Below are 20,933 nucleotides of genomic sequence, written 5' to 3' on the forward strand. Positions count from 1 at the left end.
GAAAATCCAAGAATGGATTAAGGATTTTATTTGTGGTTTACTAGGCTGTGAAATACTCCGTCCTAAAATGTCACTATGTGAAGGGAGAAGAAACTGTTGCAGATCTTAACAGAGTTTTAGAAACACATTAGTGGTACTGGGTCTTTTCCTCTTCTTTTTATTTTTCAAAGGTCTGGACAGTTGAACTTGTGTCTCTGAGGCAGTTCTCAAAGCCAGAAGGAAATGAAAATACTGTCAGTAAAATCTGTAGCCTGTATCAGTTATGTGATTATGTCGTTATAATCAGTTATGTGTTATGTCATTGCCCTCTACAACTACCTGAAAGGTGGTTGTAGCTGGGAAGGGGTTGGTCTCTTCTCCCAGGCAACCAGCACCAGAACAAGGGGACACAGTCTCAAGCTGTGCCAGGGGAGGTTTAGACTCGAGGTGGGGAGAAAGTTCTTCACCGAGCAAGTCGTTCATCATTGGAATGTGCTGCCCAGGGAGGTGGTTGAGTCACCGTCCCTGCAGGCATTCAAGAGGGGGTTGGACGTGGGGGTCCTTTCCAACCTAAGTTATACTGTGATACTTGGTGCCATGGTCTAGTCATTGGGTCTGTGTTGATAGATTGGACTCGATGATCCTCGAGGTCTCTTCCAACCTTAGTGATACTGTGATACTGTGATTTGTGTGGCAACAGGTCATTTGAAAGAACCTGCATAAATCACTTGTGGCTTTGCCACCATGAGTGATGTGGCCAGCAGGGGATCAATGTTGGTTTTGATGTCTGATAACTTATAAAGCAAGTAGGAAGGTGTTCAGCACTTTGTATCAGTGGACTTTTGGAAAGGCCCTTCCAAACATCTGAAGCCTTTGTATGCAGTGCCCCACACATTATTAGGTATTGGGTCTGAGATCATAGATGCTCACTTGTTGAGAAGTTCTTTTTATCTTGCAGAGTTTTTGGAGTTTTTCTGGTCAGCACTAAGATGTCCTTTCAAAGCCTGTGGAGAACAATGGAAGATTTCTTTCCTTTTCACAAGTTGTCTTGCATAAAGGGACAAGATGCTTTAAAAATGGTTAATGTAGTTTACTCGAAATGTGAGATGGGGATGAATCTTTGTAGTGGTGGTAGTTAGAAGGGTGTGTGAACATTCAGTTATGCCATGCCACCATGACAGAGTGCTGTGGATCCCTTTCCTCTAGAGATTAGGCTGAGAAAACCACGCATTTCACTGAGTCCAAGTACCCAAACAGGAACTCTTATCCCCAAAATGAAAGAATGTCTAAAGAGATCTTGTCCCTTAGAACAGACCATCTTTAACATGTGATATTTAAAAGAAGATCAATATTTCTGCCAATCTGCTTCTGTGAGACTTCTGTCTCATTTCCTATTTGTAGCAGCTATAGTTGTGTAGAGTCTGCTGATACATTTGTAGCGGAATGGGTTACCTTCTAAAGTCATTAATCTTGCATAGAGTGTCATATGATGGACATTAATATTAGTGGAGAAATGGAGGACAGATTTAAGTTTCTTGAGCAAGCAGGGCCAGACTTCTCCTCTGATGTTACGTTTTAGTAGCTGAGGGCAAAATTTGGGTCTGGGATTTCATTTTCCCCTCCAGTTTGAACAGTGAGAGTTCATTAATGATAACAGAAGTGCTGTCTGAAGTTGGTGTTCAAAGCAGGCTTGGGTTTCTAAACGACGGTTTTCAATATTAGCAGAAGGAAATCTCTTTATGGCAGGACTGAAGATTTAAAAGTCAGGGGAGACAGACAAATAATGATGGGAAAGTTAAGGCAGAGAGAATAAAACCTATAGATTCCTTGGTAGATAAAGCTAGTGCTCATTTTCCAAGCCAGTTTATCATTAAATAAACTTGTTTAGTTTATTTACATCATTTTTAGCTGTAGAAATAACAAGGCAAAAAAAAATCTGTTGTGCATGCTGCAAGCTTCCATGGAAGACTCTATCTAGTGAAGCATTTAATTATATATTATAATTCTGCCATTACATTTGATCAGTACCTACATAATGTTTTAAAATAAACATTCTGCCTAGCATTCTATATTCTTGTTAAGAGTTATTGTTAAGCATGATTACAAAGTTGTATATTTTTAGCTGACAGACCATGAGCAACTGGTATATGATAACCACCAGGAAATGGAGAGGGAAAGAAAAGTGTCTCTTATCCAAGTATCACAAAGTCACAGGGCTTGGAAGGAACCACTGAAAATCATTGAGTCCAACCCCTCTGCCAGAGCAGGATAACTCAAAACAGATTCCGTAGGAACACGTCCAGGAGATGATTATTTGTGCTTAGTGCTAGGAAATACTGTTTGGGGTTTTTTTTTCTGGTTTTGATGGGGTTTGCTTAATATGTACTGCTGCTGTGAACTGACATCACACAAACTCATAACATAGGGTTGATTTTAAACCAAACATCTTACTTGGTCCTTATCTATTTAGAATAAACCAAACCAGGTTGGAAGAGACCTTCAAGATCATCGTGTCCAACCCATCAACCAATCCAACCCACCATCTGAGATAATTTGGAATCAGATGTGAAGGCAGAATCCCTAGAAGAGGCCAGGAATTTTCAGAGGGTTGTAGTACTACTGTCCTTGGATTAGGAATAGGATTAGAATAGAATAGAATTAACCAGGTTGGAAAAGACCTTTGAGATCATCAAGTCCAACCTATCATTCAACACCATCTAATCAACTAAACCATGGCACCAAGCACCCCGTCCAGTCTCTTCTTAAACACCTCCAGTGATGGTGACTCCACCGCCTCCCTGGGCAGCACATTCCAATGGCCAATCTCTCTTTCTGTTTTTTCCAAACTCTTTCCACTGTTTAGAGTTTCTTTTCTTCCCTAGCTGGACATGGAGCTTTTGGAAGGTTTTTCTCACTGTATTTGGCAAGCAATGACCTTGAGCTGCAAACTTCTTTCTTTCTTTTTGTTTTCTTCCCCCCACAGTTTGACTTAAACTGCTTTTAACATTCGTTGCTGTGCAAAGTGAGGCAGGAAAAGTACTGCTTAATTGTAAAAGATTCTTAAGCTTTCCAATTTTTATAAATGGTTGGTTAAGGTTTTCCATTTTTTTTTCCCCTGCAAGGCTGTTCATACTTATTTTGGCCTAATTTATCAGGTATTTATGTATGCAACATCCCTGCACTGGAAAATTAAACAGTTTCCCTTATTGCAGGAGTAAGCAACTGCCACGCTTAGCACTTTTAGAGTGACTGTATATGCTTGAAAGAATTACCTCACATGATTGAAGAAGTGGGAGGTTGGATACCAGTGAGGTACAATTTTCTGTCATGAACCTGACCTGCTACTTCCTTTCTGACTTTGGAAGGGAGGAATTTATATTTAGAAGCCAGCAATTATTGCTAATATTCATACCATGATAGCAGCCAAGTCTTGGTCGGTGTTAATGACTCAATGCACTCCATTTTTACCCAAACCTGAAAAGGACATTCTCTGTCCAGCACTCAAGTCTTCCTCCTATCATATGGTGTGACTCAAATGCAGCTTTCTACATCCTCGCAGAACAGTAGACTGAATCCTCTAAACAGTAGACTTGATGATCTCAAAGGTCTTTTCCAACCTGATTAATTCTATTCCCATTCCTATTCCTATTCTTTTTTTCTTTTCCTTTTCCTTTTCCATTTCCTTTTCCTTTTCCTTCTCCTTTTCCTTTTCTTTTCTTTTTCTCCTTTTCTGTCTCCTTTCCTTTTCTTTTTTCTTTTCTTTTATTTTCTCTTCTCTTCTTTTCTCTTTTCTCTTTTCTTTTCCTTTCTTTTCTTTTCCTTTCCTTTCCTTTTCTTTTCTTTTCTTTTCTTTTCTTTTCTTTTCTTTTCTTTTCTTTTCTTTTCTTTTCTTTTCTTTTCTTTTCTTTTCTTTTCTTTTCTTTTCTTTTCTTTTCTTTTCTTTTCTTTTCTTTTCTTTTTTCTTTTCTTTTCTTTTCTTTTCTTTCTTTTCTTTTCTTTTCTTTTCTTTTCTTTTCTTTTCTTTTCTTTTCTTTTCTTTTCTTTTCTTTTCTTTTCTTTTCTTTTTCTTTTCTTTTCTTTTCTTTTCTTTTCTTTTCTTTTCTTTTCTTTTCTTTTCTTTTCTTTTCTTTTCTTTTCTTTTCTCTCTTCTCTCCTCTCTCTTCTCTTCTCTTCTCTTCTCTTCCTCTTCTCTTCTCTTCTCTTCTCTTCTCTTCTCTTCTCTTCTCTCTCTTCTCTTCTCTTCTCTTCTCTTCTCTTCTCTTCTCTTCTCTTCTCTTCTCTTCTCTTCTCTTCTCTTCTCTCTCTTCTCTTCTCTTCTCTTCTCTTCTTTCTATTTTGCTTAAGGTAACTCAGGTAAGGAATGCATTTGCACACTATCCTGACTTAACATCCCCTCCTCCTTACCCTACCTTATGTAGTAGATCTGAAATCAAAGTGTTTGTGGAGAATTGCATAGATGGCACGTGTTTGCTCACCGAATGCAGGTCTCCTATCACCCAGCTTGTAATTCTGTTTAAGTAACAAACATCATTTGAGATTGCTAAATATTGCTGGGTGCTATTTTTCCATTGCTGAAATCCAATTTGTAGATACTTTCTATTAAAAACATCTAACTCACTAATTGCAAAATCTATAGAAAAGTCCTTACGACATCAAAGGCTCACTTGATCCTTGGAGCTGTTACAAATGAAAAACTGTCTCTGTTACGAGCAAATAAGGCACTTAATGCACTCTTTCTGGCTGTGATGCTATTTTTCCTGTGGGTTTTCAAAATGACCTTCCTGTAAGCATCAAGGACTGTAACTTTTCAGATAAAGAAACTTGTTCTTGTTTTAAGTCTATGCCAGGTTCATTCCCCTATAGCCCACAGTTTTCAAAAGCAGAAGAAAAAGTAATCCAGAATTAAAAAAATAAAAAACTAAATAAAAAAAACCCACCTCTGTTTCCAGAATGAAGTTACCCTGTCAGCTTGCCTTGGGCCTTAGGTGGAGAAGTGGAGATTAAAGAGTCAGTATTCCTTTTCATGTTTCGTCTGCCAGTTTTGTGAATGTAGAAAGAGTACTTGTGGCTGCAGCTAAGTATCCAACTATGGTATTTAGTATGGCATTTTCATCCTCATGCAGTAAATTAAAAATATTCCTGCACATTTATCTCAAGGGGAATTCAGTATCAATACCACCCAGTCATCGATAAAGGTATCACAAGGAGCGGGGTGAATAGCGTGGCAGATGTAACCTCGGTATTTTCCCCCGTTACAAAGAGCCTCTTTGTGGAGCTGTGTGAATATGTAAGATGATCTCATCATTTCCTATTTACTCAATACTTACCTGAATACGCAATATAGTGGTAGCTTTTAAATGCATATGCACATGACTAAAATGTCCTTTTGTACGAGACTTCCCTAAAAGGCTGCTTTTGATACCCAATTTCTTCATCTCCTCTTCAAACTGAATTAAGCTACTTCCTTCTTTTCAAACACAACTCACTATTTAGAAGCTTTGGCTTTGATTTCTCGGAACAGCCTTACAGGAAGAAACTATGTTCTTTTGCTTTTTGTAACCATATTCCTTAAGACAAACTTGTACTGATTTATTTTGATTTTCTAACAGAAATAGGTTCCTGCAAAGAACACTGACTGTTTCTTCTTCTTCCACCCCCCACCCCCCTCCTTCACTCCACTGCTACAAGAATATTGCTGTGTGCAAAGCTACCACAGAAAACTGAAATCCCTCTGTTGGGAAATGTGTACATAGCAATATATTCATACTCTGAGAAATAAGTGAGGTTTTTTTTCCACCCTCCCTTTATTTCATAGCATGATGTACTGTGCATTTCTTGCATGCTAGCCACTGAATTGAAATGGACTAACTAGGTAATGTTTTAGTCAAATTTTAGTCAAGTTTAGCATCCACCATTTTAGGGAATAGATCTGTGCATTTAATGTAAAGGTTACTAGTTTAAAACATTAATCCTCACTTATTGTCCTTGATTAGAGAGTTTATATGTGTGTGTATATATATGTGTGTGTGCATCTCTCTCTATCTCTATATATATATATATAAGTATATAACCCAAGCCCGTGTAACTTCAGTCCCACAAGCCATCCTGTTGATGTGATCACAAGTCTCACCCCGCCCCTGTACTGTACCATCTGCCAGGCTAGGTACTCCACATAAAATCCAACTTTTAAACTATTACTTTAAAACTCTGTGCATTTCTTAGTGTACAAAAATCACAGAATCACTCAGGTTGGAAAAGACCCTCGGGATCACCAAGTCCAACCAATAACCTGACTCTACAACATTCACCCCTAAACCATATCCACAAGCACCACATCCAAACCACCTTTAAACACGTCCAGGCTTGGGGGACTCAACCACCTCCCTGGGCAGCACATTCCAATCCCTGACCACTCTTGTTGTGAAAAGATATTTCCTAATGTCCAGTCTAAACCTACCCAGTCACAGCTTGAGGCCATTCCCTCTTGTTCTATCACTAATTACCTGTGAGAAGAGACCAGCACCAGCCTCTCTACAATGTCCTTTCAGGTAGAGATCAATGAAGTCTCACCTCAATCTCCTCTTCCAAACTAACCATCCCCAGCTCCTTCAGTTATTCTTCATCAGATTTATTCTCCAGGCCCCTCACCAGCTTCATTGTCCTCCTCTGCACTGGCTCCAGCACCTCCACATCTCTCTTGTATCAAGATCCCCATAACTGAACAGAATACTGGAGCTGCGGCCCTCACCAGAGCTGAGTACAAGGGGGACAATGTCCTCCCTACTCCTGCTGGACACAGCATAGAAGCCAGGATTCTTGTATTAGAAATGCTGAATCCTGATTCTCAATTAGGGATTTGCCTGAAGTACAGTGTGAATACATTCAGGATGTGGTCCACATGGCATTACTTTTTCAGAAGTTTATGCTAAGCTGCACTGCATGGTCTGTGGCTGGTAATAAAACATCACTTCCCAAGCAGAGCTTAGAGTCAACTAATTTTTTTCCTTTTCATTTCTTCTCAAAATCAGTAACTCTGGACTCTTTATGCCTCAGAATGAAACAGGGCTTTACTCAATAACCTTAGGTTATCAGTAAACCAGATTGATTTCCCTTCCTGATGTGTCCTTCTAGTTGCCTCTTTCCTAAAAATTCTCATCTAATTTCTGTGTTTCAGCTTTGCAGTGCCAACAGTTACAAAAATATAATGAATTGGAAAACATTTAAAATCTTTTATTATTATTATTATTATTATTATTATTATTATTATTATTATTATTATTATTATCCTTCTTTCTCTTTCATCATGTTGGGAAATCTCAAGCTCTAGCAGGAGCTTTCAAAACTGGCTTAGGGGTGCTTAGTGCACTCTCAAAGGATATAAGAACCAGATTTAGCAGTACAGCACAGCTGGCCTGCTGGACAATCTCTTTACAGAGAGAATTTTTATATTGAATCGTGGGACTTTGCTTCAGAGTGTGGCCCACAAATCTCTCATATGAAACATGCTTTGGGCAGATGCAGGAAGGAAAATCCTTTGTATGTGGTAAGATTTCTGAGCTGACTAAATATGTGTAGGAAGTTGCAGGTAGAGGAGCTTCATGGAAAGCTCATTTTTCAAGACAGTATTTCAAATATTCTTTGGATGTACAGCAATTTTGGGACCTGAACGCTTAACTAGATGGTTTGTGTGCAACTCTGATGCACTGAACTTTATTTCTTGAAAAAGCAAGCGCCTTTTCCTTCAGCAGTAACTTATATGGGGTTAATTTTCACCCTTTCCCCGTAGTTCTGAAATGGCTGCTCTGTTCAGCTCATGGCATTGACTTTTCCAGTGGTGCAACAACCAATATCAAAGGTACTGAAGGAGGAAGGACCATGATGGAGTGGGCGGAAAGTGTTGGGGGATCTGGGTCCTTATAGGTATCACTATGCAGAATTGCAGTGTGCTCTTCAGTCGCTGGCTGGGACCTTGGTTTTCAGATGTGCATGTGGGCAGTTGAGAGGATTAATACTTTGGTGTTTGTATAGAATGGTAAACTCCCCAGAAAGAAACTATTCTAAAGAAGACAAGAGTATAATTAGTAGATGCAAGGGCAGAAATGTTTTCCTAGTTTCTGCACACGCCTGTGAATGTTCAGGTTTGCAGAAAGGAGATAATATCACTCCAGACTTCCAGGCTTATCAGTTGTACTGTCAGCTGTAAGCGGAGTATTTTGAATGTTCTGATTTACTGAAATGGAAAAGTTTCCTGTAACCAAAGCTTACAGCAGTGCTTTTCTTCTGTAATTCTGCTTAACTGATAAAGTTGCACTAATTTATATGATGTGGCAATGCAGCATTGGTTAGACAGAAATGCTGGGTAGTCGGTTGTTCATGTTTTATCTCTATGCTCCTGTATAATGAGGTTTTGAAGCCAATGAAGTTATTATGGCAGAATATTTAGAGCTTGGAATACAAAAATGAAAATTTAGGTAAACTCTGCTAGAGACAAACCTCCTTAACTAGACCCAGTTAACAACTAACTCGACCAAGTTAACACCAAGACCCAGATTACAATTATTTGGTCCCATTACAGCTGAACACTTTACCTTCATGTTACATTGCACTTTTTTCACATGCATTATTTAATTCAGTAGTTGAAAAAACTGAGTGGCAATTGGAGGATCTCTCCAAGGTAAGAATGCATCTGTGTTTGTATGGCTGCCTTTGTAAATACCTTTTTCTCTAGTTATCTGCTGTACATGGATTTAGACATAGATACATTCATACATATAATTAGGGGTATAGACATTTGGTTAACTTGAAAGCTCCAAAGTGTCGTTTGTCACATTTATGGCAGGAATTTTAACTGCCTTAAATACTTATTCTTTTCCAAAGTGACTTTTTTTCTTTTCCCTCTACCTCCCCACCCCCCCCCCCCAAAAAAAAAAAAATAGAAAAGAAAATGTACTTCATGAAACTATTGTATATGAAGCACTTATTAGCCGTAATTAAATGGACAATATGAATTTACTACGTCTTTAGGACTCTGGCTTGTTCTGGTTTAGAGCAAGATGATTAATGCAAATACATATTACTTGAGATAACCATTTAGCAGCTAATTTAGCCAAATTTATTACAGCAGTTAGAGGTTTTTCATTTTAGCAGACGGAGACAAGGACATGACAAAAGCAGGTGGTGTCTATGGGTGCACACTGCCCTCTAGCGCCCAAACCTCTGCGGCATTGCTGAGCGCTGCAGGGAGAGCCTTCCCCGCTAACAATAGCGCCTGGGTTTTGGACAGCGGGCCGCTGCTCCCTTCCGCTGAAAGATTTCCGTTGCATCCCCTTCTCCTGACACTGAAACATCAGATACAAACCAAAACCGTTTCAGCTCGGCAATATTTTTGGCCAAAGTATTACTTCGAACGTCTGTGGTTTTAAGCCTTCTTGCTGTGAGCCCCGTTTCACGTTACTGATTGCTTTTACTTGTTTCTCTCTTTCCTTGCAGTTTTCAAACATTGGAGAGAGCTGTCACACTTGGGCTCCAACCAAGCCATTCTGTGCCTCCCTTAGGCCTCTTTCTCAGTCTGTTGATTTACTTTGCTCTGGTAGAAAGTAAATTCTCCCAAGACTTTCCCCCCACTGACCAGTGGAGATTTGGTTCATGTGAGAACTGTAAATTCTGTTTGACAAGATCAAAGAAACAGATGTATAAGTTCAGTGGTTGATATTGCCTGCAATAAGGAGAAATGATCAAAGCAGCAGGGGTAGAGTATCTTCCCAAACCTTTCAAATATCCAGACTCTCAAAGAGGTCTACCTAGGAGCTATGAATAAATCACATATAAATTTGCCTCCTTTTTTTTTTCCCCTTCCCTTTTCTTTTTTGCAGTTTGACATTGAGTGCATTGAAAATGTCCACACAGTAATAAGTATTTTGTGAACCACAGAGAGTTGTAGCTCTTTTTACTTTTCTTCTTCCACTAGTTTCCAAAAAAACAGATTAAATTATACTTTAGAAACTTGCCAGGCGTACAGCTAGTTATGCTGATCTTCAGATCCCGTTTGTCAGCTCACTGGCGAGCTGCATTGAACCTAAAGGAAGCCAAGTATCTTCTGCTGTGTTGTAACAATGAAGTTCATCTAACAACATTTCTAACGTGCACTGTATCTTGCTTCTGTTTTGTTTTGTTTTGTTGGTTTTTCTTGCCAGTGCTGAATAAGGGTCAATGTGTAACAAAGTATTACCGCTGGATGCAGAAGAATGGAGGTTACATCTGGATACAGTCTAGTGCAACCATAGCTGTCAATGCCAAGAATGCAAGTGAGAAGAACATCATCTGGGTCAATTACCTTCTTAGGTAGGTCTTCCAGGCACTTCTCTCACTTGAACTGCTGTCTCTGTTGTTTCTCACTGTTAGTGAGGGGCTTAGGGAAAAAAAAAAAACAAACAATTACCTACTGAAGAAAGTTAAGGAGAAGAACTTTTCATATGGTCCACCTCAAAATCACTGCCATTTGATTAAAGTGATTGAGGCATCTGTCACATCTCAGTACACTGGAATAGTTTTGAATTATTATGCTACCTTAGTCTTCAAATAAATCATAGAATTGTCGGGGTTGCAAGAATCATCTAGCACCACCCCCCCCTGCCATGGGCAGGGACACCTCACACTAGATCAGGTTGCTCAGAGCCCCATCTAGCCCGGCCTTAAAAGCCTCCAGAGATAAGGCTTCTAACATCCCTCTGGGCAACATATTCCAGTGTCTGACCACCCTTGTGGTGAAGAAATTCTTCCTAATATCCAGATAAATCCTCTGCCATTTTATTGCATGCCTGCACTGCCCTGAAATCTATTCAACCCTGAGCTTCAGGATGAAGTGATCCACACCAGCTTCCAGTAGTTGTGTTATGAAATCTGATGTGGCATGTTGGACACTGGCTTATTTGGTTATTGAAAATGCAGACTTCTGGAATGCTGCAAAAACGTTGCTAAGGAGGGTGTTTACCAAGTTCACTCCAGAGAAAGGAATTTTCTCAGGAGAAAAGCCTTGAATGAATATGTTGCTTCTGTAACCATCAGCCAGTATTCACATTGAAGAATGCAAAACAGGATTTAAAAATAAAAGTAGCGATTAAGACTATTTTAAACTGTCAGAACTATTTTAAACAGAAATAGTTGTAACAACTTCAATGAAAGGCTCTTCCCTGAGAAATTATTTCACCAAAGCCCAAGTAGTTTAGAAGAAGTGGTTTCTGAGCTCAGGGGAAGAGCAACAGTCACTGAGAAACAGTGAATTACAAACCTGACCTTTCTCATCTGAAATACATTCTACTTTGTGAAAACATGCAATAAGATTGGGGGATTTTCTGTTTCATTTCAGAGCAGAACAAACAAACAAATAAAATTTGAAGCCTTGAGATTGTCATGAAATGCAATTGTCATTTTCTGGCCTGTTCTCCTTTTAAGTGGCTTGTCATGGTTTGTTACATTCCCTTTGATTCCATGAGAGTTCAAAGTCATGTCTAGGGGTTAGATTGTGACTTATTATGCCAAGTCCAGCAAGCCCTGAAGACACTATGCCTGCCTAAACTTGCATGTTGAAATACTTTTGATTCCCCTTTTGGGGAAGAGGAAGAAACAACCCCTGACAGGAGGGCATTGAGGGATGCTGTGGGAAAACTTCCACAGCAGTGAAGTGTTCATTTGGGCTCGCATGTTTCTGTCCTGCTATGATTGAACATAGGCATTTCCGAATATATCCTTATCCTGCTACTGGTTTTTGTCTCTTTTTGCAAGAATGAGGCAGGACATAGCATTTCAAGAGGTCATCTTCAGCCTGCCAGGTCTAAACTGAAAGTACAGCTTTACTGCCCCAGTTCTGATTGGGCTTCAAACTGCCCAGAAACGTGCTCATATTCTGGAAAATAAGAATTATAAGCGGTTGCCTTTGCCCCCTTTGCTGTTTTCAAGACAATAAGTGAGCCTAGTCTACAAATGTCCCAGGAAATTATTTTCTCTAACATAATATACCTCACACCCAAAAAAAAATACAAAAAAATAAAAATAACACCCACCCACCCCCCCAAAAAAATACCCAAAACATAAACAACCAAAGCAGTGCAGTCTTCCCCCATGTCTCCTTCCAGAACTTGATTTTTCTGCACTATTCCCTTCACAGGTCTGTGAGAGAAAGATTAACTTCTCCACTGAAGTTGCATGTTTCTAATTTAGATTTCTCCTGGTACTGAAATCTGCAAAAGACCCAAATGTCCAAATAATATTTTAATGACAGATCAAGGCATAATTATGTCTACTCTTAGCAGGAGTACTGGTCTGTATACATTTCCATGCATTAGAAAGTATGATTCAGCTGTCTGTAAAAGGATAGACTAATTATAGTGACAGGGAGGATTAATGCTGTTCTTGTCCTAGCGACTTGTTATTCACAGTGTGAAAGCCCTCAAACATCTTTTGCTTGGAGGGGGCAAATTTGGGGACTGCCCTGGGATGCAACAGAATAAAGTCACTTTGTCAGGACAAAACCATAAAGATGATAATCGTAAGAACGGCGTTTCAGTGTGAACTGTGTGAACTCTGAATTTTCACAGCGCCCTGGAACAGGCTGGATGTGGGCACACTGTCATTGTGGGAGTGTGTCAGTCACCCCCGGCGCTGCTTCGCATTGTTCTGTGCAGGACTGCGGATTTTCTGCTCTATCACCAGGCTGGAATTTGAGCTGCATAGAAATGCTCACCTATTCAAAAAATGATTAAAGACCTTGTTTATTTTTCAACATTCCTGTGCCCCTTACGTCGAGCTGTGCCTGTTCCCCTGCCTTTGCCCAGGTTTGGAAAAAGAACACATTTTAAAGGCTCCAAACCAAGATGCTGTTTTGTGTGGCTTTTTTTTTCCCCTCTGGTAATGTAGCTTTTTTACATTGCAGTCATGTTCATTGCTAACAAGTCACAGGTGAGCACCACATGAGCAGATGAAGATATGATTATAATGGGTGTGTTGACAGTTCTTTATCCCTAACATATGCATCTTAACATGCACATGTGCATCTGTCATATAGAGTGGTTGCTTTTGGGTTCTTGGTGATGTCGATGCCTGTGTGCAGTGTTTAAAAATCTATAACCTCTTAAATCTGTGGTTTGGGCCAAGTTCTTTTGAGAAGTGGTCATTTTCTCTAGCCCTAACTTAGCACCTTCTTACTAACTTTATGTACGGTCTGCTTGATTAAAGTGTGGAAAACAGGAGCAGGGAGAAAAACAGGTATTGAAAAGGCTCTGTAGAGGTTGATAGAGAACATTGTTACAGAGATAACTCTAATAGACATTGCCGGTGGGAGAGAAACAGATTGGAAAAGTTAAAACACCCTCTCTGTCCTTCCAGGCACAGTAATGGGATCGAAAAAGAGATATTTTGTTGTTGGATGATTACACAGTGTAGCTTTTCTGTTAGATAGCACACAAGCCATGGTGTCCCACTTCAGTAAGAATGCTTTGATAGCTCTAAAACTTCACCAGAATCAAATGAGTTTTAGTGCCTGGTCAATATAAGTATTTGACAGCAGTATTAAAATAAACCTTCATAAAATCCCTGCTGTGAAGCTCTGAGGAGCGAAAATGTACGTTTCTGTCTTTGCTCTGCTATTCTTCTTATTTATGTTCTTTGTTTCTGAACTTTGATATAAAAAGAGGGGGGAAAAGCATGAAACTGCAAATCATCCAATTGTGATTATATTTGCTGTCTCCTCTTCAGCAACCCAGAGTACAAGGACACTCCAATGGATATTGCACAACTTCCTCATCTGCCGGAGAAAACCTCAGAATCCTCGGAGACCTCTGACTCTGAGTCAGACTCAAAGGACAACTCAGGTAATGCACCTGGTGTGCCTTTTACGCCTGCACAAGGTTCATGTCATGAGAGCCACATGGTGGGCTTGCCATTTGCTTGTACTTCTCAGGGATGGTTCTCTTATAACGGGAAGCAAAGCAAAACAAAACCAAATTGAAAAACACTAGCAGAATCTTTGCGTGGCCTGCATTTCCTCAGCATCTCTCTCAACTCTCCGCAAACCAGGTATTGTGCCCTATGCAGAGGACCTGGGGATTGTAGCTGTTGAATATTATTCTAGTTCTTATCATTCCAGAGTAGGCATATGTTCTGAAGATAAGTCTCTACTGTCAGTTTTTATGACCCTTTTCCCTGTATATATACATTTTTAAGAGTCTCACTAGGGAAGCAGTGAAGATTGCAAAATTTGAGGGTTTATTTTAGGTTAAAAGAATTGAGTTTTATTAGAAGCTATGGGTTCAAGCACTGGTTTTAAAGCTCTTTAAGTTTGGGACTTCAGTTGTTTTTTACAAGCTAAAGGTACTTGTCAAACTCAATGTGTAAATTAGGTGTACAGATGGCCCAGTGCACAGATGGTTCACACATTCCCTATTAATTTTAAAAGTGGTTACCTAGGCATAGGTGCAGATCATCTGGCTTTGAAAGGAACATCATTTCCAGTGGCCCAAGAAGGATGTTACTCTGCTGTAGTATGCAATAAATATATACATATGACCTTCCTCTCATGTCTATAATAACAGCCCAAAGATACTGGAGAAATGGATCACAGGGACATAAGCAAAAGCAAGAAGAGGAGCAGGCCTTAATGTTATATGATCTGGCTGTTCTCATTCATGTTTTGCCCTTATTCTCTTTTGACAGCTTGTTTTGATAGTTTAAGTCAATATTGAGCATGCAGACAGACTTGTTGCCCACCGTCACTGGGGATCTCTTCGAGCATTCCCAGTACTTTCTGTATGCTGTTTTGTTGCCAAATAGCCAGATGACAGACATGTGGGAGAACACTTTGCACTTCCCATGTGCACTCTTAAGTTTCTTCAGGTGAGAAGTGTATGTTCATTCAGGACTCCTAAGACTTATGCAGAGCAATAGATCACTTTTAAAAGGTGCACAGATGTCTACATCTCAGAAGAAGGTGTCTGGTAGTCTTGGAAGACAGCAGAGGCCGTGGGCTGTTCCTTACAAAAGAATTAACTAGAAATGCCAGAGGCCCTGAACCTGGAACAGCATCCTGGATGAAACCAAGTTCAGTCCAAGTTCTGATAAAATCCCAGGCAAATTTTGTGCAGCTTTAGATGACCTCACTCTAAGCCCACTCTTGACCAGCTAGAAACCATGGCCTTAAAAAAAAATCTTTTAAAAAAAATCCAAATTATTCAAAAATATTTCTAGGAGAAATTCAGCCCTAGGTGGAAGGAGATGCTGGATGAGATTGAGGTGGTTGTGGTTGTTACTTTGCCTTCCATAGGTTTTATTCTTCCAAAAGGGAGGTCTCTCTGCTACTGATGATTCAAGCCAGAGTCCTTCTGAGTGGCTTGTGAAGTGCATTGCCCTGAATCCTCAGAGAGCTTCCCTCTCAAGCTCACCTTCTCCAGAAGGACTAGGAAACTGTTTGCTCTTGACATGGCTCCAGGGGTAACCAATCTTGAGAGGAAAACTGGCCCTTCCCCTTTTCCCCTGAAGGAGTGTATTGAAAAGGGCAGTACTTGGCTCTGATGAGTGAAAGAACATCTTTTATTTCCCAACAAAAGGTTTCTGGCTAGTTTGTAAAAGATGAGGTCTCCTGAAGCCCTTCCTGATCCTTTCAAACATAGTATGATAATGGAGCATATTCAGCCTCAAAGCTGCTTTGGCTGTCTTGAGTCCAGAGGGCTCGAGTGTTTATTGTATCTGTATTAGAATTAGGTAAAAATCTGAAGCACAACTAAATGAATTCAGGCAAGAAGAGTGACAGGTTCTCAGTGCTGGAGCTGGGCTGTTTTCAGTGGCCCTTAGATGACTTGGATCAATCAAGAATTTAGTTCTCTGCCTGATGTTTTATTATTATTTTTTTCATTTGCTGCCCTTCAGGGGAATATGAGCAGACAGTCTAGCAAGGTAGCAAAATTGTTTTAAGTGGTTTATTCATTCAGATGTATACACATATGACCTGCTTCTCCTCTCACACGAGAGGAAATCAGCAGTAATTCCACTGAAGTCAGAGACGCTATGCCACTTTCCAAGTGGCAATGGTGAGAGGAAAATGAGATGAGAGGACTAGAATCTTCATTAGTAAATAGTGCTGCACCTGGATGCCTGCCCACAGTAGGAGAACACAGACATGAAAGAACAGTCACCAGAACAGAAAAGTCATAATGGGATTGTTCCCTGGCTCCTCTTTGGATGACACAGCTACAATGCCTTTGTGCTCACAGTTGTCAAAATTATTCTTGTCCAGCAAGTAGATGAAAAGACCCCCCTCAGTCAAGGTGCAGGCCGTGTGGCACAGGCTTTTAGTGCATTAACATGAGTCCTGATGGTGAACAAGGCTCTTCCAACATTGTGGCTCTGCAGAAGAGAATGCCTTTTGCCAAAAAAAACCCCAAAGTTTACACCAACCAAATCTCATTGGTAGGTAAAAATCTGGCCGTGGGTTGTAACTTCATATTCCTGTTGCTAACGGTTTGTTTCACTTTCCTTCTTCTCCAGAGGACAATGAGAACTCAAAGTCTGATGAGAAAGGAAACCAGTCAGAAAACAGTGAAGACCCTGAATCTGACAGGAAAAAGTCAGGAAATCAGTCGGATAACGAAATGAACTGTAATGATGATGGGAACAGCTCCAGCAACCAGGACAGCAGGGACAGTGATGATAGCTTTGAAAACTCTGACTTCGAGAATCAGAAGGCCCCTGAGGACAGTTTTGGCACTCTTGGCTCTATGCAGATCAAGGTGGAGCGCTACGTTGAGAGTGAGTCAGACTTGCGGTTGCAGAACTGTGAATCGCTGACCTCAGACAGTGCCAAGGACTCAGACAGTGCAGGGGAAGTAAATGCTCAGTCTTCCAGCAAGCATCAAAAGAGGAAGAAGAGGAGAAAAAAGCAAAAGGGAGGCAGCATGATCCGGAGAAGGCTGTCAAGCACCTCGAGTCCAAACGGGCTTGACTCAGCTTTGGTGGACCAGCCGCAGCTGCTCTCGTCACCAAACAGTGCCTCAGTGCTCAAAATTAAAACAGAAATCTCAGAACCTATCAATTTTGATAACGATAGCAGTATTTGGAATTACCCACCTAACAGGGAAATCTCAAGGAATGAATCACCTTACAGTATGACCAAGCCCCCCAGCTCCGAGCACTTCCCTTCCCCACAAGCCAGCAGTAGTTTACATGTCTCCATTCCAGACTCTGTTCTCACCCCGCCAGGGACTGAAAATACTGCCAGCCGCAAGACTCAGTTCAGCACCTCATCCAGCTCAGCCTTGGCTCCTGTCTCCTCTGACCCTTTGTCGCCCCCGCTTTCAGCATCTCCACGGGACAAACATCCAGGAGGTCCCACAGCTTCCAACTCTTTGTTGTACACTGGGGACCTGGAAGCCCTTCAGAGGTTACAAGCAGGCAATGTGGTGCTTCCTTTGGTTCACAGGGTAACAGGAACCCTTGCTGCGACCAGCACTGCTGCTCAGAGGGTCTACACCACTGGCACTATTCGGTATGCTCCAGCTGAAGTGACTTTAGCCATGCAGGGCAACCTTCTTCCCAACACCCACGCTGTTAACTTTGTTGATGTTAACAGCCCCAGCTTTGGGCTGGATCCTAAAACACCGATGGAAATGCTCTACCACCACGTTCACCGACTCAACATGTCGGGACCCTTTGGAAGTGCTGTGAGCGGGGCCAGCCTGACCCAAATGCCTGCAGGGAACGTGTTCACGACTGCCGAAGGACTGTTTTCCACTCTTCCATTTCCTGTGTACAGCAATGGCATTCACACTACACAGACTCTGGAACGGAAAGAGGATTGAAATATGACCACATACTGTGTTCAGTGTTATACTCTGAGGCATAGACTATGTTTTAATTTAGACCTTTAATTCTAGCACTTTGAATTTGAGCAGGTCAGCTTATTCTCTCAAATACGATGGTCCCCATTTCATCCCCTTTCTCTTTAACTTGACTTATTCTTTAATGTAAAGATATTTTTTTATTTTTGCCTTCAGAGAGTCGAAGTACCAGTTGCCTGCCATTTTGTCTTCTTCTAAGATGTGTGTTTTTTCCTTTGCATCTTTATTAAGATGCCTTTAATATGTGTATGCCTCTGCCATAGAATACTCAGTGTTGTGGTAAAGAGATTTTAAAGTGACAACCATTGGTTTTACTTCAAAATGATCTTGATATGATCAAGATTAAAAGAGACAAGCATAAACAATGTGCCCTGTTTGACTAAGTCAAATGAAAAGGGGTTTTTTTTGTTCCTAATTCCTTTAAATAGGGGATAGTATTTTAGAATTTTATGCAGAGTTTAATTCTCTTTTTATGGTTACAATTTTCTTACTTGCACATAAAATAATTTGGGTTCTTAAAAAGTTAATTTCTGGCCTGTGACTAGAATGTTAAAAAACAACAAAAAAAAAATACCACAGAACCAGTGGAAAAAAAAAAATAAAAGTTGGGACTAAATGTTAATTACTGAAACTTTAACTTAATTTCTAAAACCATGGTGCTATCATTTTTTAATCTGTAATGTCTTCATACAATATGCAGCTGGTGGGCTGGGTTTTATGGAAAGAATGTGTTCCGTGCTGGTTTAATAGTCGGGTGCTGCAGTCTCCTTGGTTAGTTAAGACAAAAGCCCTCATTAACATTTGCTGCAGGACTTAAAAAGCATTTTTTTACCTCCAAACTAACAAAGCATAGCCTCACATCAAATTTAAATGGGTCAGGAAGCCTTTTGCAAAAAATGTTAAAAAAATGGAAAAAAAAAAAAGAAAGGAAAAAGAAAGGGAAAACAACAAAAAAAAAAAGTGCTTAGGATTAAAAGAAGTAAAAAGGGAAAAGGGGGGGGGGAAAACTAAGACAAAAAAAACTCAATTTAATTGACGCGAGGAGCAGTTTCTTAGGTGCATATTGTTTTGCTTTACTTTTTTTCTCAGTGTAACTGAGGCTAATTTTACAACAGCAAATAACACTTCAGAGTTTAAAACAAACAAAAGAGAATAAACAAAGAGAGGGAAAAAAAAAAACACACACAAAAAAAAAATTAAAAGAGAACAAAAAAACCCGAAGAACTATTTAACATATTTTGGTTTAGGTTTGGGTTTTGTTTTGTTTTTTGTTTTTTTCATTTAATATTATAGAGGGAAGGTTGTACATTTCTTTTTCTGTTCTTTTGAGTTGGGTGTGTTTCGTTTGTTTGTTTGTTTTTGCCTTATTTCTAGTGTGGAAACCAATATGTTTTAAAACTAAAGAATGGGTTAATAAGCTTGAAATAGATAACTACAACTGAAAACTGCACATTAAGTAAAAGAAAGGAAATCTCCTATTTTGTCTTCGTTGCCAGAAATCACAGTGTAGTGTCAAACACTCCAAATGACTGTCAAATATAAATTCTTCTTCCACTCCATCTTTGGCAGCTGTTTGTTAAGGCATCTAATAACAGATGTGAGAACTGTAATGTGTACAATGTGTAAGTGTCCTTGGCTGTCAGTCCCATTGCAGTTTCAATGTGTGTTACTATATGCAGTATATACTAAGCTAATGTAGTTGTTTTGTCCTTTGTCTTCTCTGTGCTTTATCTCTAGTCCGGAGTGGTAAAGTCCCATTCCTGCAGTCCTAGTGAACCAGTGATTCTTGGGGGTTAGTGGTTTTTGTGTGGTGGCCTTCCTCTGTAATGTCACCTTATGCTGCTTCCACTGTCTGTATACCTTTTAATTTCTGCTGTTGCTTTGCTGTTGTGTATTCTCAAACCTCTCTCTCCCCCTTCCCCTCCACACTTTTCCCCACTCTCTCTCTCTCTCACTCTTGCTCTCTCGTTCTCTCTTCTTCGCTCTCAGAGATAAAAGACTCTTAACTAGCTCAAGGTTAATGGAGCCATTTTTCCCACAGAGGAATTCTGGGTATGACTTACTCTTCCAGTGTACCCCACAATGCACTACAGAGTAATGCTCAGATCTATTAAGCAAATTGACGCCATATAGCCTCGGTTGTTAACATTCCCAGAGTTCCTTGTGCTCAAACTGGAAGCAGAGGGTGCATTTCTTTGGTTTTCTCCCAGGTAGCCTGGCAAAGTACTATGTAGAGCAATTACCAGTGAGATAGGAAATGGTTTTAAAAGGCTGGCCAGCATTGTTTAAAAAAAAAACAAATCAGAATGGAAACTGAACTTACAGTTGTCATAAATATTTGCTTAGGTGTGCAAATGCTCGTGTGTTAACTCAACTCTCCTTTGAACCTGTGAGCGCTCGCTGCGTTGAGTCAATTCCTGCGGTACCTTTGAATTTCAGAAGTAGGTCCAAGCCACGGTGGAGTAATGGGGGGGGGGGGGAGAGGGGAGGGGAAAGGAGAGATTTAGATGCCACAAATTTAATTAATGAGCTTCTAAAGGTTCCATTGGAAGGGTTTAAGTAGGTCTAAAAAAGGGTGAGAAAGCCGATGGGGAAATTCAAAGTTTAATCTGGGAAGCTCTACTCTAGCTATGGAACAATCAAAGGAGTGCACCTCTCAGCTACAAAAAAAGAAAAAAAAAAAGAAAAAAGAAAAAAAAAGGAAAAAAAGGGAAAAAAAAGGAAGAAAAAAACAAACAAACAAAAAACAGCTAGACAGCTGTTGTTGTTTTGGGTTTTGTTTTTTTTTTTTTTATATAAATGTTTCTGTGTTGTGTCAAAAAAAAAAAAAAAGATTTCTGGTGATTTAAACTAACAGATAATCACAGCTGCTGTCTAAAAATCCATAGTGTTTAAAATGACAAAATGGAAAAAAAAACAAAAACATAAAAAAAAAACCACAAAAAAAAAAAATTTCATTACCTGTGAAGACTGTGTCTGTGTTTTTAACTATTTCTTGTACAAATATATGAAATCTTTTATGAGGAGACTGGTGCCAAGTAGCTGAATAACAGGGGAAAGGGATTCTGTTCG

At 39.9% G+C, this 20,933-nt stretch overlaps 1 protein-coding gene across 1 annotated transcript in view; it reads left to right on the plus strand.

Moving 5' to 3' along the window:
• The window catches only part of NPAS3 (neuronal PAS domain protein 3), a 658,723-nt gene extending 638,396 nt beyond the window's left edge, over positions 1-20,327 (plus strand). Inside the window, exons 8-13 of the mRNA XM_068160299.1 lie at positions 6,832-6,932; positions 7,766-7,834; positions 8,613-8,653; positions 9,947-10,320; positions 13,729-13,844; positions 16,513-20,327. Coding sequence (XP_068016400.1) covers positions 6,832-6,932; positions 7,766-7,834; positions 8,613-8,653; positions 9,947-10,320; positions 13,729-13,844; positions 16,513-17,822 — 2,011 coding nt within the window. The 3' untranslated portion in view covers positions 17,823-20,327. The remainder of the gene's footprint in view (positions 1-6,831; positions 6,933-7,765; positions 7,835-8,612; positions 8,654-9,946; positions 10,321-13,728; positions 13,845-16,512) is intronic.
• The last annotated feature ends 606 nt before the right edge of the window (positions 20,328-20,933 follow it).

The sequence above is a fragment of the Melanerpes formicivorus genome, unplaced genomic scaffold (genome assembly GCF_026170545.1).
Source record: "Melanerpes formicivorus ecotype bairdi unplaced genomic scaffold, bMelFor1.0.p_v2 SCAF_49, whole genome shotgun sequence".
NCBI lineage: Eukaryota > Metazoa > Chordata > Aves > Piciformes > Picidae > Melanerpes > Melanerpes formicivorus.